We start from the raw sequence: 23,107 nt of genomic DNA on the forward strand, positions 1-23,107 counted from the left end.
CGATGTGCAGGGTAATACAGGGCATGAGCCCAAGAGTAGAGTCATATGCAAGGCTTGGGGCAAATTGAAGGATCAGTCCGCTTTGTTTCTTTTTGATGATGCTTCCACAGATAACTTTATATCCGTACAGATGGCTGCCGCCATAGGTCTCAATGTGGAAGACATGGGAATGCAAATGAATGCAGATGCCGCCTTTGAGGGCAAACAGGTTGATGTAACTCCGGTCATTGGTAAGCTCCGTGTACATATACAGGACTACCTCAACTATGAGAGCTTTCTAGTGGCTTCTCTTACAGGTTGTGATGTTTTGTCGGGGATGCCCTGGCATCACCGTTTAGAGCCTGTTAAGGCTTACAAAGAGAAGAAAATCAGCTTTGTACATAGAGGCCGTGAGCACTCTATAGATGCTGGTACTACTGGAAGTACCATACCTCTTGTAAGCCATGTACAAATTAATAAGGCAATAAAGAAATCAGCTTGTTCTTACTTGGTTTTTGTACGTGATACCATTGAACATTCTAGTGTTGATGTTAGTACATTAGATCAAGACAAGCTTAATTTTTTGAATGAGTTCAAAGATTGTTTTGCGAATGCTTTACCAGCAAGGTTGCCACCAGAGAGGCCGGAAGATCATCGCATAGATCTAATTCCCGGTAGCTCTCCACCTAATAGGCCACCATACAGGGTGAGTGCTAGTCAACAAGAAGAGATTATGGCACAGGTGAATGAACTTTTGGAAAAGGGTTTGATTCGGCCTAGTTCCTCGCCATATTGCTCGCCGGTACTTCTTGTTCAAAAGAAGGATGGTACTTACAGGATGTGTATTGATTACTGTGCCCTCAATAAGATAACCATCAAGAATCGGTTTCCCATTCCGCGCATTGATGACATCTTGGACAAGCTTGAAGGTTCGGCATGTTTCAGCCGAATAGACCTCAAGAGTGGGTATCATCAAGTGAGAGTGGCACCTCAAGATGTACACAAGACTGCATTCAGGACAGCCTTTGGTCTTTATGAGTTTTTGGTGGTGCCTTTTGGCCTTACAAATGCACCCGCTACCTTCAACAGGATGATGGACAGGTTGTTCAGAAAACATAGAAAGTTCATAGGTATATTCTTTGATGACATTATTGTATTCTCAAAGAATGAAGCCCAACATCGTGAGCACCTGGCTATTGTGTTTAAAGAGCTTAAGGAAAATCAGCTCTACATAAATGCAAAAAAGAGTGAATTCTTCCTCCCAGAGATTCACTATCTTGGTCACATTGTATCAAAAGATGGTGTGCGCATGGATCTCGCAAAGATACAAGCCATGCAAGAATGGCCAGAGCTGAAATCAGTCCATGAAGTGAGGAGCTTCCTTGGTTTATGTGCTTATTATAGGAGGTTCGTCAAGCATTTTGCTTTCATTGCCGCTCCGTTACATGATTTAACGAAGAAGAAAGCAATCTTTAAATGGACACAAGAAGAGAGAGATGCCTTTCAAAAGTTGAAGAGTGCAATCATCTCGGGACCGGTACTCATTATTCCGGATTTGCACAAACCTTTTGTCGTGGAATGTGATGCAAGTGGGGACTGCGTAGGGGCTGTTTTGAACCAAGAAGGACATGCCATTGCCTATGAGAGCAGACGCTTGCAACATGCAGAGCTTCACTTACAGGTTTATGAGAAGGAGTTGTTGGCTGTAATTCATGCCCTTACTATTTGGAAACACTATCTTTTAGGGGCTGATTTTATGGTCAAAACTGATCATCAAAGTTTGAGATATTTTTTGACTCAAAGTAAGTTCTCAGAGAAGCATATGAGATGGGCAAATTTTCTCTCAATGTTTCATTTTCAGATTTTACACACTCCAGGGAAAAAGAATGTGGTGGCAGATGCCTTATCTAGACTACCACAGGTTCTTGCTATTACAGTTGCATACCATGAGGACTTATCGGATATGCGTAATACTTATCATCTGGATGAGGATTTTGCACATGTATGGGCTGAATTACAAGAGGGTATTGCTGTCCCATCTTATGTCATAAGAGATGGATATCTCATGATGCAAAATCGTATGTGTGTGGTAAAGAATCTTCGCCATAAGGTTATGGATGAGTGCCATGCTCCTCCATATGCAGGTCATAGAGGCATTTTGGCCACAGCACAAGCTTTGGAGAGGTATTTGTTTTGGCCAGATATTCGCAAGGATATTGAAGCATATGTACGTGAATGTATGGTATGTCAAAAGGTTAAGTTTGATCGACATAAAACACCTGGATTGCTTCAGCCTTTGCCTATACCAAATGAACCATGGGAAAGCATTGCTATGGATTTCATTATGGATTTGCCAAGGACGCCACAGGGAAATGATGCTATTTGGACCATCATTGACAAGTTTAGCAAGCAAGCACATTTCATTCCCGTGCGCAAGACAATAAAGCCAGATCATATAGCTAGGATGTTTTTGGCACAGATATTCAAACACCATGGCATGCCTAAATCTATTGTGGGGGATAGAGATCCTAGAACCACAAGCTTATTTTGGCGCGCATTGTTTGACAATATGGGTACAAAGCTGAACTTCTCATCAGCTTACCATCCACAGACAGATGGGCGAAGTGAAATAGCAAATTCAGCCGTCCTCGACTTGCTGAAATCTTATGTATCCGACCGCAAATCGGATTGGGAGAAATATTTACCACTTGTGGAGTTTGCCTACAACAATACGGTACATACTTCTACGGGCAAGGCGCCCTTTGAGATTATCTATGGCAAGGTAGTACTACCACCCATCCTTCGTACAAAGGATGAGATTTTTGCAGCAGATGAGTATGTCAGAGACTTGGATACTGCATTTGCACAGGTACGGACAGCCATAGAGAGGTCTCAAACCAAGAATAAAAAGGCAGCTGATAAGCATAGAAGGGATGTACAATTCAAACAAGGTGATTGGGTCTTGCTGAAATTTGAAAAGGCACGCCTTCGGAAGAGGCCAGGGAAAGAGGGAAAGTACCCGAAACTTTCCAACAGGTACTATGGACCTTTTCAGATCTTGGAGAAGATCAATGATGTTGCATTTCGGCTTGTACTCCCAGATCATTGGAACATGCATAATGCTTTTCATGTCAGCCTATTGAGGCCTTATGTGGGACCGACACCGTTTGAGCCGGTTTTGGAAGACCCACCCGAGGTGGATGAGCTGGACGAAATTCTTCAACCTGAACAGATTGTTTTTCACAAGGAACGAAAGCTTGCGGGAGGCAAACTTGTTCGTAGGTACCTTGTGAAGTTCAAGAATTATTCAGCTTTGGATGCGAAATGGATGCATGAGGCCTACTGCGAGGATTACCCAGATCTTTTGAAGGCCTATCTGGAGGCTTTTCAGTTGCGGTCAACTGATTAGAAGCCGGGGGGATGTCACAAATCCCTATATTCTAGGGACATGCGGATGCGTGTCAGGCCTAGAAACATGCGGATGCATGTATGTATTATACCTGGGCATGTGTATGGATCATATGAGTGGATGCATATGAGTCCAAGGACATGGCAGGACATTTGTGGACTTTCGGGCGGTGCCCGTGTGGATTCCGGCCATGCACACATGGTGTGTTATGATGGCAGGCGGAATATTTTCAAGTACAAGAATGATGATAGGTGGTTCTCCAAGTTTACATGTGCACAATGCATAAATGATGCATGCCATAACTTTATTTTACTTTGTGTGACATTGTCTTGCTGCCTGGACAATGCTTGTTATTTTGGCTTGTGAAGTCCGAGGGACCGGGGACGCCCGGGCACCTTGTGGACACGTGTGTGCACTCCTGTTTGGGCCTAAAGCTGTGGGCTTATGGGTTTTGCAGGTGGTAAGTGCGTCCACACTCAATTTACAGCTTATTTCATTTACTACTAAAGTTTATTGGTTTGCAGGTCCACACTCATTAATAAGTGGCCGGACAACTTATAAGCGTTCGCATTTGGTTGGACCAAAATTAATGAAGTCCGGACAACTTATGGCCATTTCCCATTTGGTTGGACCTAAACTTATACAAACAGGACAAATGGAGCACTATGGGCTGGACACCTACCTGGACACCTTATGGGGACACTTGTCAGCCTGTATGTGTACCCACCAAGCCCCTTAGGTGGCACTGGAGAAAGGCGCCTCCTTCAAGAGGCGTTTTGGGCTGTTTTATTCATCATTCAACACATTGGAGAGCTGGTTGGAGTTTTGGGAGTTGCTACAGGGCTGGTTGCTTGCTTCCCGGACTCACACAAGCTTGGATAATGATCCCCACACTCTTCTAAAGGGCTGGTTGGTAAATTTCAGACCTGCAATTTTTAGTTATTGCGAGTTTTGGGCTGGTTACAGGTGTCCAAAGTCAACTTGGACAGTACAGGACAGCTCTAGGGACCTCCACAGGGTTGTAGGACCCCTTACAGGTGGATTTCTCATGATAGAAAGTTGCTGTTTTGGATTGGTTATTGCACAAAACAGGCCGGACAGCAATGGATTATGTGAGCATGGATGTGTCTCAAGGATTCCTGGTATAACAGGTGCTTAGGGCAAGCATTGGAGACACTTGCTCGCGGAGAACACAGGTTTCTGGATCAGTTTCTCGCGTGGAAACAGGGCCTAAAGATCCATTTACATCCTGTGCAGGGCGGAGTACCTGTGAGGATTGTGGTACTCTTGTGCAGGGCGGATGTACCTGTGAAGAGGCTTGTGGAGGGCGGATGTACCTGTGTGTAGGGCGGATGTACCTACAGATTCTCTTGTTTGAAATGTATTCATTCATGATGTATTTGGAAGAATCAGGTGCAGGCTGGTGGTGAATCCCCAGGCACCCGTAATCTTGTACTTTGCAGACTCTTTTGGTAATATAACCTAAAGGGGGGGGGGGTCAACCTATCATCGGCCCCTTTATGTGGTGTACTGTCATTTTCAGCTTTGTGGTTGTAATGTTCAAGTGTTAAGTGCTCAGAATCTTGTTCACATTTATACGATTCCAATACATGCGTCCGCCTCCCGTTACATTCTCAAGGCTGGAGAAGCAAGCTTATGAGCTCCAAGGGCTGGATTAGTCTAGGGCTGAAGGCAAGAATGCTCCTAGGGCTGAGGAGGAGAGCTCTTAGCACAATGAAGACTGAATGAATAACTAAGCTCTATGCAAGCCTATTTATACTAACTGGAGGTTGGTCATTTAATAAAGTTTATATTTATAAATGCCCAATAATGCAAATAATGCTAAATAAATACTATTAAATATGGAAAAAATACCAGATAAATCCTAGTAAATTCCCTAAGGCTTCGGGGATGTTCTAAATGATGCACAGGCATATGCATGCATATTATGCAGGATGCAGAGTGCTTTCTGATGCAAACCCTAAGGCTTCTACTGACTCTACATGCATGAATGATTCTCTCCAAGTGGGTTAAGGGACTTGATTGACTGACTGACCCGCTAAGGCTGAGGAATGACCTACGTAGCTCTTGCCTGACTTATCCTGGACTGAGGATGTACAATGGGCTCACGGCGTACGACAATTATCATCCTATTGGGTTCTAAAATTGTACAACTGTTGGACTTCTGATGATGAGCCATCTTGTCACCATGCACTGAGTGCAGAGTGCATGTGACATGCCCTCCTGATTAGCTTGGCGGCAGGTTCATGGCTTTCAAGTAGTCCGCCAATAACTGGGGGTACTCCTGGAAGAACGCCTCGTCGAGCCAGACGGCTTCGTGGGTGCCTCGATCTCGGAATTTCGTATAGAACTGACAAATCCGTCGACCGGAACCATGCTTCCATCGATGAAGAAGGATCTGCTCAGGCTCAATCACTTCTGCCTCGTCTACCACGTCTGGCTGTTGTTCATCTGAAACATCAAACACTTCTGAACCAACATATGATTTTAGTCAAGAAACATGGAAAACATCATGCATTGTCCAACTGGCAGGCAACTTTAACTTCATGCAGACATCACTTAACTTTTTGACTATTGGAAAAGGGCCAAAACTACGGAATGAAAGCTTGGGACAATGTTTGCCCACTTGTTTCAATCTTTGTTTCATGATGCACTGAGAGATCCAATCCCCTTCCTTGAAGTGGATATCTCGTCTAAACTTACATGCCTGTCTGTGAACTGAATGATGGCCAGGCTCAAAATTGAGGGCCAAACTGGGTTGAGTACCAAACTCTGCGGAATCGACATACTGATCTTCTAAGTCTTTTCCAGAGATGTTGAGAATGGTAGACTCCTGACTGGTCGGGATGCTGGTCTTTCTACTAAGAACATCTGCTACTCGGTTATGCTGACCAGGGATGTACTTAATCATTCCTCCAACTTGTTGGAAGAGCTGACCCTGTCTGGTGTGCTGAGCACTCCACTGGGCACTTGGCATCGTTGGGAGCCACTTAAGTGCTTGGTGGTCTGTGGTGACTGTGAAAATGTGTCCATAAGGAACATGTTTCAAATGTTTGAGAACTGACTGCTGTTCTAGCTTGCCCTTAAAAGTCTTGGAAAGACAAGAGGGAAACTTGCTAGGAGGTTTTGCTAACTGTGGGATATTGGGTAGGAGATCATCCTTAAAAATGTCTGAATGAGAGAGGAGATCTGCTAACTGAGGGACTGAAGATGATGAGACAGTGGTTGTTGATGAGATAGAAGCTCTCTGAGCATAAATTAATGCTCCCTCTGCTCCCTTGCACATGGCTCGTTGGGCCTGGAGATGAGAAATCATAGGAACGCCAAGAATGCTCCTATCCCCCCGAATCATGACAGGCTTAGGAAAACCTTTAGAGATAATAAAGGTGTCCTGTCCCCAATTGGGAATAGGTTCATACTGACGAAACCACTGGATTCCTAAGATCATGTCACATCCCAAAAGAGGAGAGACAATGAAATCTCGTTGGAATGAGGCCTTTTGAATTTGAAAAGAAATCTGTTGTGCCTTCTGAGAGATGTGGGTGCGGAGACCAGGTGTAAACCCGTCTACCTCCAAATGATAGGGCACTAAGGTACAGCTCATGTTGGCAGCCAACTGGGGAGAGATGGCGTCCTCAGAACTGCCCATGTCAAAAAGGATTATGAACTGTCGGCCCTTGGCAGAGCCATAAGCTCGGATAAGGCTCTTCTGAGCAGCATCGCTCTCACCCTCCTGCTTAGCATCAAATACCACGGATGGCATAGGATGCATGGAAGGTAAAAGTTGAACTACATTTGAGGTAGGAGGCGGGGCTGGAGGAGCTGGGGAGGTTGTGGCAACTGTGGTAGAAGGAGCTTTGGCAGCTTGTGCCGCTTGCCATTTGTGGCAATCCTTCTTACCATGCCCTATAATATGACAGAAAAAACATCTATTTTCTGACTGGTACTTCCTTTGCTCCTCTGGAGGAAGATAACCTCCAGTAATGCCTGCTTTAGCCTTTTCATCAGGGGTTTTCTTAGGTTCTTTATCCTTCTTACCCCCTGAACTGGAGCTATTACTGCTGTCCTTCTTAGCATCTTTAGAAGATGCGTTACCTTTCCCTGTCTGTGCAGCTGATTGCTGCTGCTGGGGTTTGGTACTGGACTGAGATGCCTGCTTGGGCTTGCCCCCGTTAAGCTTCATTTCTTCATTCTGAGCGAGAGTCAGAGCCCGGTCATATGTACTTGGTTCAAAGTTACGAACTGTGAACTGAATGTTGGAGTCCAATCCAAGAATGAATTGCTCCATCTTGGCCTGCTCAGATAACCCTAACTGCTGTGCTAAAGTAATAACCTCACCGGAAAACTGAAGCACTGGGGATCCGTTCTGTCTGAGTCCATAGAACTCGTCTTTCAGACCGGTCATGTACTGGGGCGGGAGAAATCTGGTCTTCAGGTCATGGACAAAGATGTCCTAGTCAAAGGCTGTGACACTTGTGGCCTGGTCTGTATGAATACTAGACCAATGCTGCCACCAAGTGACTGTCTCACCAGTGAGATGGGGAGCCGCTAAGTGGACTTTGTCTTGTGGGTATGTGATCCTAGCTAATGGAAAATGAGCATTAAACTGATGAATAAATTGATTAACTGATGAATGATCACACTTACCATCATACTTACTGAAATTTGGTTGACTGCGAATGATGGTGGTTGATGCTGCTGCGGACTGCTGGCTGGTGACACCTATGACTGGGGAGACTGAGGAGAGCTGCTGATACCTCAAGTGTATGGCCTCCTTTTCCCGTTGGTGTTCGAGTAACATACGTTCTCGATCAAGCTCACGTTGGTGTTCCCGAGCGGCGAGGTCAGCCTGACACCGGTCTTCGTCGATCCTGCGTTGGGCTTCCTCATAGTCCCGTCTTTCTTCTTTTTCTCTTCTCCTTCGGGCCTCATCCTCTCTCCTTTGTTGTTCCATCTGAAAGAAGAGGGAGATGTAGTCGGGTGCTGCTGGAGGTGTAGAAGGACGTGCTGCTGCTGCCTCCAAGAGTTGGAGGCGCTCCATGAGTAGCTGGTTCTGAGCTCTAAGAAGAGCTATGGTGTTTGCTGTAGGCGGAAGAACAAGGTCTCGTTCGGGGGAGACGTCTTCCGGCTGATGAGTACTCTCTCCTGTAGACATGATGCTGAAGTCGGTGGTCGTGCCGGAACGCAATCTAACCATCCAAGGATGCCCCCACGCTAGGATACGGTGTGTGTGGACAATCTGAATCTGATACCAATGTGATATGCAGCGGAAGTCTTTGTATTGGGAGATCCTGTCACACAAATGCTCACACCGTTTTCTGTATCCTGAGTTTCGTGAGTTTAGCAATCCATTTCAATACTTCAAACTTTAAAGAGATGAGAGAGAGAGATATGAGAACTGTACACCAGATTGGGTCCCGAATTACCCACTGAAGGGCCCCCTATCCCGATAACGAGATAGTATTTGCTTTATTTCTTTAGAGAGAATGACTGTGGACTGTAGATAAACCAAACGCAAGATCTCGGAGGATCGGAGAGTGGCTGATCTGTACACTGCTGTAGAAACACCTCGATGACCTGATCTCGAGCCTATGCACTCTTCCCAAGGGCATGAGGAAGGGCTGCACACCTGAGGCTGAGAGAAGAAGAAGGTGGACTGTTCTACACTATGTTAGAATGCTGAAAACACTTATGAATGCTGTGTTACCTTCACCAGATGACTGCTGCATGTATGGATGATGCACAGAAGGCTGGATACTGATGCAAACTGCAGATTCAGGGCTGGAAACTGCTGTAGACTGTTGATTCAGGGCTGGAAACTGCTGTGGACAGAAACGCAGACTTGTAGGGGTGCTGATGGACTGAAACGCAGAGGTTCTGGGACTGCTGGACAGAAAACGCAGAGGTACTCTGCTGCTGGACTGAAACGCAGGCTGGCTGCAGGCTGTTTGCTGGCGTTGAACTGAGGCTTGACAGTATGCTGAATTAGAGACTGTAGAGGACTGAATCAGGGCTGCTATGATGCTGAAAACAGGCTGATTGGAGGCTGATAGCAGACGCCTAGGGCTGACTGAAGCAAGGGTTCTCAAGGCTGGAGAAGCAAGCTTATGAGCTCCAAGGGCTGGATTAGTCTAGGGCTGAAGGCAAGAATGCTCCTAGGGCTGAGGAGGAGAGTTCTTAGCACAATGAAGACTGAATGAATAACTAAGCTCTATGCAAGCCTATTTATACTAACTGGAGGTTGGTCATTTAATAAAGTTTATATTTATAAATGCCCAATAATGCAAATAATGCTAAATAAATACTATTAAATATGGAAAAAATACCAGATAAATCCTAGTAAATTCCCTAAGGCTTCGGGGATGTTCTAAATGATGCACAGGCATATGCATGCATATTATGCAGGATGCAGAGTGCTTTCTGATGCAAACCCTAAGGCTTCTACTGACTCTACATGCATGAATGATTCTCTCCAAGTGGGTTAAGGGACTTGACTGACTGACTGACCCGCTAAGGCTGAGGAATGACCTACGTAGCTCGTGCCTGACTTATCCTGGACTGAGGATGTACAATGGGCTCACGGCGTACGACAATTATCATCCTATTGGGTTCTAAAACTGTACAACTGTTGCACTTCTGATGATGAGCCATCTTGTCACCATGCACTGAGTGCAGAGTGCATGTGACAATACATGTGCAAAATCCTCATCCAGATGATAAGTATTACGCATATCCGATAAGTCCTCATGGTATGCAAGTGTAATAGCATGAACCTGTGGTCGTCTAGATAAGGCATCTGCCACCACATTCTTTTTCCCTGGAGTGTGTAAAATCTGAAAATGAAACATTGAGAGGAAATTTGCCCATCTCATATGCTTCTCTGAGAGCTTACTTTGAGTCATAAAGTATCTCAAACTTTGATGATCAGTTTTGACCATAAAATCAGCCCCTAAAAGATAGTGTTTCCAAATAGTAAGGGCATGAATTACAGCCAACAACTCCTTCTCATAAACTTGTAAGTGAAGCTCTGCATGTTGCAAGCGTCTGCTCTCATAGGCAATGGCATGTCCTTCTTGGTTCAAAACAGCCCCTATGCAGTCCCCACATGCATCACATTCCACCACAAAAGGTTTGTGCAAATCCGGAATAATGAGTACCGGTCCCGAGATGATTGCACTCTTCAACTTTTGAAAGGCATCTCTCTCTTCTTGTGTCCATTTAAAGATTGCTTTCTTCTTTGTTAACTCATGTAACGGAGCGGCAATGAAAGCAAAATGCTTGACGAACCTCTTGTAGTAAGCACATAAACCAAGGAAGCTCCTCACTTCATGGACTGATTTCAGCTCTGGCCATTCTTGCATGGCTTGTATCTTTGCGGGATCCATGCGCACACCATCCTTTGATACAATGTGACCAAGATAGTGAATCTCTGGGAGGAAGAATTCACTCTTTTTTGCATTTATGTAGAGCTGATTTTCCTTAAGCTCTTTAAACACAATAGCCAGGTGCTCACGATGTTGGGCTTCATTCTTTGAGAATACAATAATGTCATCAAAGAATATACCCGTGAACTTTCTATGCTTTCTGAACACCCTGTCCATCATCCTGTTGAAGGTCGCGGGTGCATTTGTAAGGCCAAAAGGCACCACCAAAAACTCATAAAGACCAAAGGCTGTTCTAAATGCAGTCTTGTGTACATCTTGAGGTGCCACTCTCACTTGATACCCACTCTTGAGGTCTATTCGGCTGAAACATGCCGAACCTTCAAGCTTGTCCAAGATGTCATCAATGCGCGGAATCGGAAACCGATTCTTGATGGTTATCTTATTGAGGGCACGGTAATCAACACACATCCTGTAAGTATCATCCTTCTTTTGAACAAGAAGTACCGGCAAGCAATATGGCGAGGAACTAGGCCGAATCAAACCCTTTTCCAAAAGTTCATTCACCTGTGTCATAATCTCTTCTTGTTGACTAGCACTCACCCTGTATGGTGGCCTATTAGGTGGAGAGCTACCGGGAATTAGATCTATGCAATGATCTTCCGGCCTCTCAGGTGGCAACCTTGTTGGCAAAGCATTCGCAAAACAATCTTTGAACTCATTCAAAAAGTTAAGCTTGTCTTGATCTAATGTACTAACATCAACACTAGAATGTTCAATGGTATCACGTACAAAAACCAAGTAAGAACAAGCTGATTTCTTTATTGCCTTATTAATTTGTACATGGCTTACAAGAGGTATGGTACTTCCAGTAGTACCAGCATCTATAGAGTGCTCACGGCCTCTATGTACAAAGCTGATTCTCTTCTCTTTGTAAGCCTTAATAGGCTCTAAACGGTGATGCCAGGGCATCCCCAACAAAACATCACAACCTGTAAGAGGAGCCACTAAAAAGCTCTCATGGTCGAGGTAGTCCTGTATATGTACACGGAGCTTACCAATGACCGGAGTTACATCAACCTGTTTGCCCTCAAAGGCGGCATCTGCATTCATTTGCATTCCCATGTCTTCCACATTGAGACCTATGGCGGCAGCCATCTGTACGGATATAAAGTTATCTGTGGAAGCATCATCAAAAAGAAACAAAGCGGGCTGATCCTTCAATTTGCCCCAAGCCTTGCATATGACTCTACTCTTGGGCTCATGCCCTGTATTACCCTGCACATCGGGTACAACATTCACAAGAGGCTTTTCCACATTAGGCTCAGCATTCTTAGGATTCTGTGGGCATTTAGGATATATATGATCTTTTCTGCCACACTTAAAGCATTTTCCAGCCTTCCTGTACTCTTCCAATTGCTGTTTTGAGAGCCCAAAATTGTGGCGTTTACCCCCCGGCTTCTTTTCGGAGTCATCCTTTGCATCTCGGCCATCTTTGGGAGCATTCTTAGGTGGCTGTCCACCCTTTTTCTGGTCATAACCAGCCCTGAATTTGCTCTTGTTTTGACCTGCAAATGGCTTATTTGTGGGTGCTTTCATGTGCAAGTTCTCCGCAATCATGGCTGAGTGTATAAGCTCTTGTATGGTCTTATTTGGGTACACTCCCAAGCTTTGCTGGATGATGTGATGGAGCCCCGATTCAAACTTTCTCTTCTTTTTGTCCTCTCCAATCTTCATGAAGGGAGTAACCTTGAGAAGGACTTTCCAAAACTTTGCTATGTATGAAGCAACGGACTCTCCCTCATCTTGGGACAGTCAATCCCACTCCTTGCGTACATCCTTTGCAAAGTTTGGTGGTAAGAATTGATCATAAAACTGAATTTTGAAAGAAGACCAAGTTGGGGTAGCACTTCCATCAAGTATTTTTGCAAGCCACCAATCACTTGCTGTATCCTTGAGATGCATTCCCACATGCCTGAGCATAGACTTTTCCGAAAAGTCTTCATTGCAAAAAGCTATCTCAAACTGTCTAATGAAAGCAAGTGCTTTGGTAGAGTCCATCCGTCCCTGAAAGTTTTCAAACTTTACATCCTTGTCACCGGAGGCTTCTTCCTTCTATGTGCATCCCTATGTACATCCTGTTCATCTCCATGGTGATGATGCCGCGATGAAGATTCATCTTCGTTCTCTCTTGAGCCACACTCTCCGAATGAGTGGAAAGCTCAACACGAGAACGGATATGTCTTCTTGGAGCAAAGCGGGAATGAGTAGAGGATCCCTCATCCTTACTCTTCTCTTGACCTGCATCAAGCCTAGCACCAGGGACTCTTGTCCTTTCAGCATTTGGCACTTGCTGAGCTCTTCCTGCTTGTTGTGCATCATGTGCACCATCACGGGCAGCCATGAGGGGTGGCTTCTTGAAAGCCAATCTACCATCTGCTTCGGTGTATACATCACCCTTAACCATTAGGTATGCAAGTGCAAGCTCTCGGGGTTTCTCAACATCCATTTCCTTTGCAATTGCTTCAAAAGTGACTTCATGGACCGAAGCCTTTGCCTTCGCAGCCAACACCCTTTGTACATCCGGGTCATTTTTCAATGACCTGAGCTCTTCGGTTTCAGCCCTATAGCGTCGCACTTGACGCCTCAAAGATTCTAAATCAGAATGCATAGTGTCATGAGTACCTGCATCTCCATAGACATCATTGCCTGCAGCATCTCTTGCATCCCTTGTACCATGAAATTCATGGTCCTGTGTGTTCTCCACACTGTCAGAAATGTGGCTGTCCATGACACTCAAATCAGGTCACCAGTTATGATTCCAAGCCTCAGACCGTTTTCCAATGAGGGGAAAAAAACTGAGCTCTGATACCAATGTAACGGGAGGCGGACGCGTGTATTGGAATCGTATAAATGTGAACAAGATTTTGAGCACTTAACACTTGAGCATTACAACCACAAAGCTGAAAATGACAGTACACCACATAAAGGGGCTGGTGATAGGCTGACCCCCCCCCTTTAGGTTATATTACCAAAAGAGTCTGCAAAGTACAAGATTACGGGTGCCTGGGGATTCACCACCAGCCTGCACCTGATTCTTCCAAATACATTATGAATGAATACATTTCAAACAAGAGAATCTGTAGGTACATCCGCCCTACACACAGGTACATCCGCCCTGCACAAGCCTCTTCACAGGTACATCCGCCCTGCACAAGAGTGTCACAATCCTCACAGGTACTCCGCCCTGCACAAGACGTAAATGGATCTTTAGGCCCTGTTTCCACGCGAGAAATTGATCCAGAAACTTGTGTTCTCCGCGAGCAAGTGTCCCCAATGCTTGCCCTAAGCACCTGCTATACCAGGAATCCTTGAGACACATCCATGCTCACATATTCCATTGCTGTCCGGCCTGTTTTGTGCAATAACCAGTCCAAAACAGCAACTTTCTGTCGCGAGAAATCCACCTGTAAAGGGTCCTACAGCCCTGTGGAGGTCCCTAGAGCTGTCCTGTACTGTCCAAGTTGACTTTGGACACCTGTAACCTGCCCAACACTCGCAATAACCAGAAATTGTAGGTCTGAAATTTACCAACCAGCCCTGTAGAAGAGTGTGGGGATCGTTGTCCAAGCTTTTGTGAGTCCGGGAAGCAAGCAACCAGCCCTGTAGCAACTCCCAAAGCTCCAACCAGCTCTCCAATATGTTGAATAATGAGTAAAACAGCCCAAAAGGGCCTCTTGAGGGAGGCGTCTTTTTCAGGTGCCACCTCAGGGGCCTGGTGGGTACACATGCTGGCTGACATGTGTCCCCATAAGGTGTCCAGGTAGGTGTCCAGCCCATAGTGCTCCATTTGTCCTGTTTCTATAAGTTTAGGTCCAACTAAATGGGAAATGGCCATAAGCTGTCCGGACTTCATTAATTTTGGTCCAACCAAATGCGAACGCATTATAAGTTGTCCGGCCACTTATTAATGAGTGTGGACCTGCAAACCAATAAACCTTAGTAGTAAATAAAGTAAGCTGTAAATTGAGTGTGGACGCACTTACCACTTGCAAAACCCATAAGCCCATAGTTTTAGGCCCAAACAGGAGTGCACACACGTGTCCACAAGGTGCCCGGGCGTCCCCGGTCCCTCGGACTTCACAAGCCAAAATAACAAGCATTGTCCAGGCAGCAAGACAATGTCACACAAAGTAAAATAAAGTTATGGCATGCATCATTTATGCATTGTGCACATGTAAACTTGGAGAACCACCTATCATCATTCTTGTACTTGAAAATATTCCGCCTGCCATCATAACACACCATGTGTGCATGGCCGGAATCCACACGGGCACCGCCCGAAAGTCCACAAATGTCCTGCCATGTCCTTGGACTCATATGCATCCACTCATATGATCCATACACATGCCCAGGTATAATACATACATGCATCCGCATGTTTCTAGGCCTGACACGCATCCGCATGTCCCTAGTAAAATAAGGGTTTTGTGACAGCCTCAAAGCAAGCCCATCCCATACCATGCACCCCAAGTGCTCACGACTATCACTATTACGACGACTAGCCAATGGGCTAACCAATAGCTAGGTCCTTGGCAGGCCCCTCTCCGAGGGTCCCACAAAGGAACTGAATAATAATGAGCCATAACCCAGCTATATAGCCCATGAACCACTTCACACTACCTCATGCTAGCCTTGTTATAACTGGACACGGGACATAACAGCGCAGGTGGTTCACCTCTTCGTCTTCTTCTATGTCAGCTTTGCAGCAGAGCAAGGTATCTTCTGATAGGTTCATGGCAAGGGTGACCATCCCCGGTGGTCGTCCGGAGTTGGGCCAATGCCCAATTGTCATTCCTGGAGGCGTGCATTCTCTTCCATCTGAAGCGTCTTCATGTCTAGACGGATTGCCACTACTCCCTGTCGAAACCAGCTCTGAAAGTCTTGCAAGTCGAGGGGGACTCAAGAAGAACCTGCAGCCTTTTCCATGGATCCACCACCTTTGGACTTGTCAATGCCTAATCAGTGCTCTCTATCACAACCTCTCCCTACGTCTCTACTGGTGAGGGTGGTGGTGTTTCTTGTTTTCGGTTCCTAGAGAGGCATCCCCCTCTCTTGTTCGTAATGTAGTCTCCTTTCAAGAGCGGCCAGCCAAGCAAGGAGCCCCCCTTTCTTTTGTTTTGTATCTTGACCTCCTTGGAGGGTGTGTTAGAATTGTGCATCTTAGTGTTCTGGGGCTTTACCATTTATCTGGGTATTTTATTGTATTTCTCCTATTTATTTGTCCTGTGAGTAGTCGGCCAGCCCTAGAGGCAGTTGGCCAGCTCACTCATGCACTCACTATATAAGGAGTTCCCCATTATTCAGGAGTTCACTCCTTTATCCAATTCACTTGCACATAGTTCAACATCCAGTTGCTGGCCATTGCTATTGTAAAGCTTTACTGCTGTTATAAAAGGTGATCTTGTCCAACTCTCTCATTCTACTTTGCACTCTCTCATATGTTTACTGTTTATGCTTCCGCCTGTGCTATCTCCTTCATGGTATCAATGCTTAGCCCACCTCTCCCTCCTTTTGCTGTGCGTTTTTTTCCACATCTCTCCTGGCTGCAGATCTATGACAACAGTGGCTGCGTTTCCCCAACAGAGCTGCGTTTTCAGGTCCAGCCAGCCGGCTGTTTGCTGCAGGCCAGTTTTGGTGGCTGCGTTTTCTCCTACAAAGGCAATCCGGCTAGTTCATTTGGCTGCGTTTTCTTCTACAGTGGTAAAAGGTGGAGTTGTGGCTGTGTTTTTTGCACTGGCATCTGTTTTTGGTGAGTTCTTTGCATTTGGTGCTGCCAGACAAGTGGCCCTACATTGTCTTCTTCCTCCATGAGTCCCTGCCCTTCCAGTAGGCGGTTCCTAGTGGATCTTCGACTGTTTTGCTGTTGTCCCGCCTCTTTCTCTCCACGGTTTGAGAGGGGGCTGATTGTTCCTGGTGCCTCGCTTCGTTGGTAAGCACTTGAGAGAAGTGTTTGAGAGCTAAGATTTGTTCTTTGCTGCTGTGGATATGGCCCCCCCCTGTACGAACAAAGATGACAAGTTGAAAGGACCCAACTACGCTCATTGGAAGCTTCAAATGCGGGTTTGGTTTATCCACAAGGGTTTGTGGGACATTGTTCAGGGCATTGAAAGGAAGCCCGAGCGTCCTCAACACTCTAGGAGGTGGACTCAGGATCAGGAGGATGAATTTGTTGTGGAATTACAAGACTGGGAGAATAGGGACTTGAAGGCGTATTCTGCGTGTGTGCGGACCATCACCGAGGAGGTCTCACGGGTAGTGCAAACTCTCTCCAATGCTCATCAAGTATGGTCAAAGTTGGAGGATCTCTTTGCACGAGATTCATCGATGAGGGCAGTTACCTTGTAGGGGCAGCTCTACGGTTTGTTATTTCCTGAAGGCGATTCCATGCAGTCTTTTCTCATGAAGGCCAAGGTTATCCACTGGCTGCTCTTATCCTTACCAGGCTTTCTCCGGACTATGATGTTATTTCTTGATCTTTGCGGTGCCAGGTCACATCCACTCAGTTGGATTTTGATGATCTTAGCTCCCTACTTTTGGAGGAGTCGTCTGTTCTCATCTCACAGGGTAAATTGAAGGTGTGAGTCAATAGTTCTGACCAGACACTTTCCTTAGTTCAAAAGAAAGGTCGGAGTCGCTGCTTCTCTTCTGGGAAAAGAGGACATTTGTCCAAGAAGAAGGACAAGACCAAGGGCAAGGCTTCATCTCAGAGAAAAGGCAAAGACACGACACAGGATAGTGATACAGATTCTAGTACCACCTCTAGGGCTCCCAGGGCGCTTTCGGGCTCAGGAGACCCCGGATGGTGTGCTTCTCTAGTACACATGCATGCAGTTTCCCCCCATGTGCTTCCAGCCAGAAGAGGCTTGTGGGTGGGAGAGGGGGCTGATTATAGCTCCACTTACTAGTGCATGGGGACCATGATTCAGTGTTCCAAGCATTAGACATCTAGCAAGACATGGTTATCTTTGGTACAGCAGAGATTATGAACCGGCTCAGGAGACCCCAGATGGTGTGCTTCTCTAGTACTACACATGTAGTTTCCCCCCATGTGCTTCCAGCCAGAAGAGGCTTGTGGGCGGGAGAGGGGGTTGATTACAGCTCCACTTACTGGTGCATGGGGACCAAGATTCGGAGTTCCAAGCATTAGACATCTGGCAGGACATGGTTATCTTTGGTACAATAGAGATTATGAACTGGATCTGTTCCAAGTTCATTGTTTGAGGCTTTTGGGATGTGATGTGTTCCGTCCACTGTTGGGGATTACGGACGCGGTGTGTCCAGCAACTCATCATCTATTTTTGGAGTTCACTGCACGCTTGTGTAGGAATTCGTGGCCAAGCAAAGTTCCTTGCTGTTTGTGGTGGCATCTTGTTTCGAGGAAACAGGTTGGTGGATGCTCTCTCCGAGGTGATTCTAGTATTCCTGGTGCTGGAGGGTCCATGGTTGCATCTTCATCAACTTATCTTCTTCCGACTCTTGCACACTATGAGCTGCAGAGGGGGTGTTAGAATTGTGCATCTCAGTGTTCTGGGGCTTTACCATTTATCTAGGTATTTTATTGTATTTCTCCTATTTATTTGTCCTGTGAGCAGTCGGCCAGCCCTAGAGGCAGTCGGCCAGCGCACTTATGCACTATATAAGGAGTTCCCCATTATTCACTCCTTTATCCAATTCACTTGCACATAGGTCTGGCCATCGCCATTGTAAAACTTTACTGCTGTTATAAAAGGTGATCTTGTCCAACTCTCTCATTCTACTTTGCACTCTCTCATATGTTTACTGTTTATGCTTCCGCCTGTGCTATCTCCTTCAGGGTGGTTGTGTGTTTTACCTCTTTGAGGGTTGTAGTCTGCATCATACAAATGTTTCCAATCAATAGAAGGAAAGAGGTATTCTTTTGGCATATATCTGCAATAAGGTTGCTAGAGTTCGGGTTGTGTAACCTGTGTTTATTTTTTGGTAAAAAGAAGAAAATAAAAAGCATACGTGAAAAATTGCATTTTTGACTTATGTTTTTTCATGTTCAGCTGCCACATGAGATTATTATCTGAATAAAAAGTCATTGCATTGGGGTCCAGATGACCTCCATTTTTTGGCAGATAGAAACAGTACACATGCTGGGAATGATGGATTTGAACCTGGAGTGAGACAAGCTGTCCATCAAAACTCTATCAATGCAAGCCAGCCTTCTGCAGACTGCACACTAGTGTCCTCGACTGTAACTTGGAATCACGAAAACAAGTCAGATGGTACTCCAACAGGAGAAGACAAAGCAAGTTTTCCATTAGTGCCGCTTTCTGGTTCTGAAGGTGAACTTGATACCAGACATACGGTTTTGCATGGAGTGTTGACGGAACTACATTGTGTACAATCAGTAAATGATGGCAAGAAAAGTGAGCCTGTGACGCCACCTTCTGGTATTGCATCACAATCTGTAGCTGATAGCATTGAAGGTAGAAACCATGTGGTTTTAGATTGCCTTTCACCTTCAGGATATGGTATCAGGAGTGATTTGAGTGAAGTTACTTTACCTTCTGGTATTGCACCTGAAGCTGTAGCTGACAGAGGTGTCCGGGATGGAAATTATGTGGTTTTAGATGGCCTTTCATCTTTGGGAGATGGTATCAGGAGTGATTTGAGTGAAGTTAGAGCGGGGCAAATTGTTGATCAGAATTCTGTGCAGTCAAGCGAGCCTTCTGTGGATGCCTCATTAGTGTCTTTTATTCTAGCTCAACATGGATGGGGGCCACGCACGGAGGATATGCTCCAACGCTTTGTTGGGAGGTTAACACCGGAGCTTGTGACCAGCATTGTGGACAAACAGAAAAATGCAAAAGTGGCCATGTGTTTCTTGGAGTGGGTGGGCAACCAGGAAAATTACGAGCACCGAGCAGAGACTTTCACGAAAGTGATAGGCAAACTGGGCAAAGACATGGATTTTGCAGCAGCATGGAACGTGCTAGAGTTCATGAGGAAGCATGGTCTCAAGGTGGATTATGCGTTCAGTGTCTTTATTCATAGGCTCAAAAGTGCAAACATGGTAGGTGAAGTAGTCAAAGCTATGGACTACATGGGGAGGTTGGATGTGATCCCCACCATTCCTTTATATACATCAGCCCTTCAGCTCATTCTGAAGGCCAACAATCTGGGAGAAGCCCAAAGATTGTACAAGCAGATGCGTCAAAGTGGGCTACAGCCTGATATCAAATTGTATGGCATCCTTATCTCCGGGTTTGGAAGAGCAGGAAAACTGGATGATGCGGTTTTTCTCTTTAAGGAGATGCAAAGCCATGGGGTTCCTCCTGATAGCTTTACATACATCAGCCTCATCCGAGCTTTTGCTGCAGTGGGGCAATTTGAAGATGGGCAAAGAATCTACACAGAAATGGTTAAAAACAATTGCTTCCCAAAAGTGCTTTCTCGGCTTGATTTGGGGTGTGCCTTACATGGGGTAAGTTCTATGGAGCAAATACGGAGGTTTTTAGAGGAGGTAGAGGTTAAAGGGCACATGATTAGTGTCTACACATACAACAACATGCTTCAGCATCTCCTGGATAATGAAATGTTGTCAGAAGCAATTGAAGTATTTCACAGATTGTCAGGTGATAGCTGGATCTATTTCATGGCTTGAAATTGCAGTTATATACATACATGCATGCATGCATACATACACACATACAAGCAAGCAAGCAAGCATGCATGTATTCTTATATGTGCATACATGCATAGTTGCATGCTTATGTGAATACATGCATGCAGACATACATACATACATGCATATCTGCATGCTTACAGACATTCACTCTTGCATGCATACACACATACACGCATGCATATGTGCACCATACAAATATACATATATACATACATGCATGCATTCATACATGCATACATAAGTGGAAGCAGTTATTCTCTTCCATGTTCTACATACATACATACATAAATACATCACTCTATGTTCACCCTGAACTAAATTCAATCCATTTTCTTGCATTTAGGGGAAGTACAGGAATGCAACGGCAGCTCGTCGAACCTGAATGAAAGAGCAGCAAGGCCAAATTTGGACTCTTATTTGCTACTCATTCATGGCCTTTGCAAAGGTGGAAAATTAAGAGAGGCTGTCCATTTTTACAAGGAGATGCTGGTAAGTGGGTTAAAGCCGAGTACAGAAATATGCAATTGCCTTCTGCTCGGTCTGAGCAATGCAGGGTTAATGTACGAAGCTGTGGAGCTTTCTAAACACATCATGAAAGAGAAGTTGATCGTCGATGTCGAAACACAGAAGACACTTTTCAAGGCACTATATGCTGCTGGAGACCTGTCAAAGGCTCTTAAGATTTTTGAAACCATGAAGTGGAGGGGTTGTATAGATCAAAGCTCGAACTTCCACACATTGATTGGTGCTGGGTGGTAAGAGTCGGAAGTGCTGATGCATTGGGAGGGTGGTGATGTGCCGCCCTGGCCCAATTGGAGGTGAAGAGGAGGGGGGAGGCCAAGTTTGTAGAATGCTCCATGGCCAATTTACGAGGGCTTGTGCAAAAAGATGCTTTGAACAAAGGATTCTTGGGTGGTTGAGGAAATTTACACATCTGCGACATGAGTCACCATACGTATCAGTGGCAGCTGCTACAGCCATGCCTGCTCCAAAACACACAGAAAAGTGTCTCCTGCCACCAGTATAGGCTTCTTTGGCACACAGCTGGAGATAATTATTCGTGCCCACAAAGAGTTTTTTCATACAAAGGGTTCTCTCCCTTGATTCCCAGGCAGGTTCCTGAGGCTCACAGCACCTTTTGATGTGCAGTTAAGTTGAAGGAGGACCAGAGAAAGGATAGGGGCAGCTGAACCTACCCAGTCTAGCATACCGTTGAATGCCTAAAGAGGATGCGAATGCTCTCAAGGGCAAAAGGTGTATATGGCCCAATATTTTGCACAGGATTTTCATTAATATGATGGAGCCCTCATGGGATGGTGCTCAGGCTACGACGCTCTGGTTACTGTGCCTTGTCTGCTCATTGGAAGCTGTTGTCCTATTCTGCATTTGTATGGGTGTCTGGTTGGGACAGAGCTTGCTTACTGGTAGCCCTTTTGGGTTATTTCATGTATCACTTTGAAATTGGTATTTAATGGAGGGGACAATCTCTAGAGATGCTTTGTGTTGAACTGTGGGATTGAAGCGTTTATTTTTTATTCTCTTCAAATTCGTTTGGCGCTCTCTCCAAACGTTCTCATCAATTTATTTGTGAAAAACTACATTGGTTAGGCAGGTGGCTGCTAGCAATAACCAGTTGGAAGTTTCACCTGCACAAAATGAAAACAAAACCTTTCAGGTTTTTTTCTATTTAAGTCTTTCAAAAGGTGATGAAGCAAGTTCCTAGTCATATAAACCTATCAAATAAATCCTTTAGAGTAAACAAGGCTAGAGTCATCAAACTCACTGCACTTGAGTCCATGTCAACTGTCCCTTTGTGGTATTTCATAGCTATGACTAAGGCAGCAATGCAGTTCCTTTCAACAATGGATGCCAAGACTGCAAAGGCACACACTGTCAGCAGAACTATGCTCTTTAACTGCTCAGGCACCACTTTTGGATACTCCCATTAATGCAGTCAGCCATGTATTAATGTGTTGCATGCGCAGAAGCCTTCATACTTGATCCAGCCCTTGGCCTACTGATTAGGAGCACTAATGCAATAGCAATGATTAGACAGCAGAGAGGAGAAGAGATGAACTGTATTTTCAGTATATTGATATGGTACTAAAAGATGTATATGACTGTACAACTTCCATGGCCTTTGGCCTTCCAAAAGTGGACTGAATTCTTGACCAAAAGACTGTTGGGTATTTTGTTATGAGACTGACATGAAATACTATAAGGTAGACTAGAAAAGATTATTTATATGTAAAAGGTTTGCATATAAGTAAGGTTCAGGGGATTTCAAATTGGAAATACCTAAAGCAATGGTTATTAGGAATTAAGGTCAATGTAAAAGGGATGTAGATCGTGCATAAGGGAAGCCCAAAGGCCACAGAAGTAGGTGCCCCCTTCTAGGGGAAGTTGAGGAGGCATTGGATAGTGAAAGGGCCATGCCTAGCTATTGAAACGTCAAGGGGCTGAAGTTGGAAGCTCATGCATCACCTAGGCCTATATAACCATGTGTTTAGGGTCCATTTGGGATATGGTTGGGTGGAGAATCAAAGTTCTAGTCCTACGAGTCCTTAAGCTATTGATGCAAGGAGCATTACAGCTACA

General features: G+C 45.2%; 1 protein-coding gene across 2 annotated transcripts in view; it reads left to right on the forward strand.

Annotated features, from left to right (window-relative positions):
• Positions 1-21,999, forward strand: part of LOC147625029 (uncharacterized) — a 38,138-nt gene extending 16,139 nt beyond the window's left edge. The window contains exons 2-3 of one of the 2 annotated variants that reach the window (XM_086818258.1): positions 18,933-20,456; positions 20,864-21,042. In XM_086818258.1, the coding sequence (XP_086674384.1) occupies positions 18,933-20,456; positions 20,864-20,895 (1,556 nt within the window). In that variant the 3' untranslated portion in view covers positions 20,896-21,042. Of the gene's footprint in view, positions 1-18,932; positions 20,457-20,852 lie in introns of both variants that reach the window. The other variant, XM_086818257.1, reaches the window with a different exon arrangement.
• Positions 22,000-23,107: the final 1,108 nt, after the last annotated feature.

Source organism: Cibotium barometz, chromosome 24, assembly GCF_041138505.1.
Source record: "Cibotium barometz isolate CiBa-2024 chromosome 24, ASM4113850v1, whole genome shotgun sequence".
NCBI classification, from domain to species: domain Eukaryota; kingdom Viridiplantae; phylum Streptophyta; class Polypodiopsida; order Cyatheales; family Cibotiaceae; genus Cibotium; species Cibotium barometz.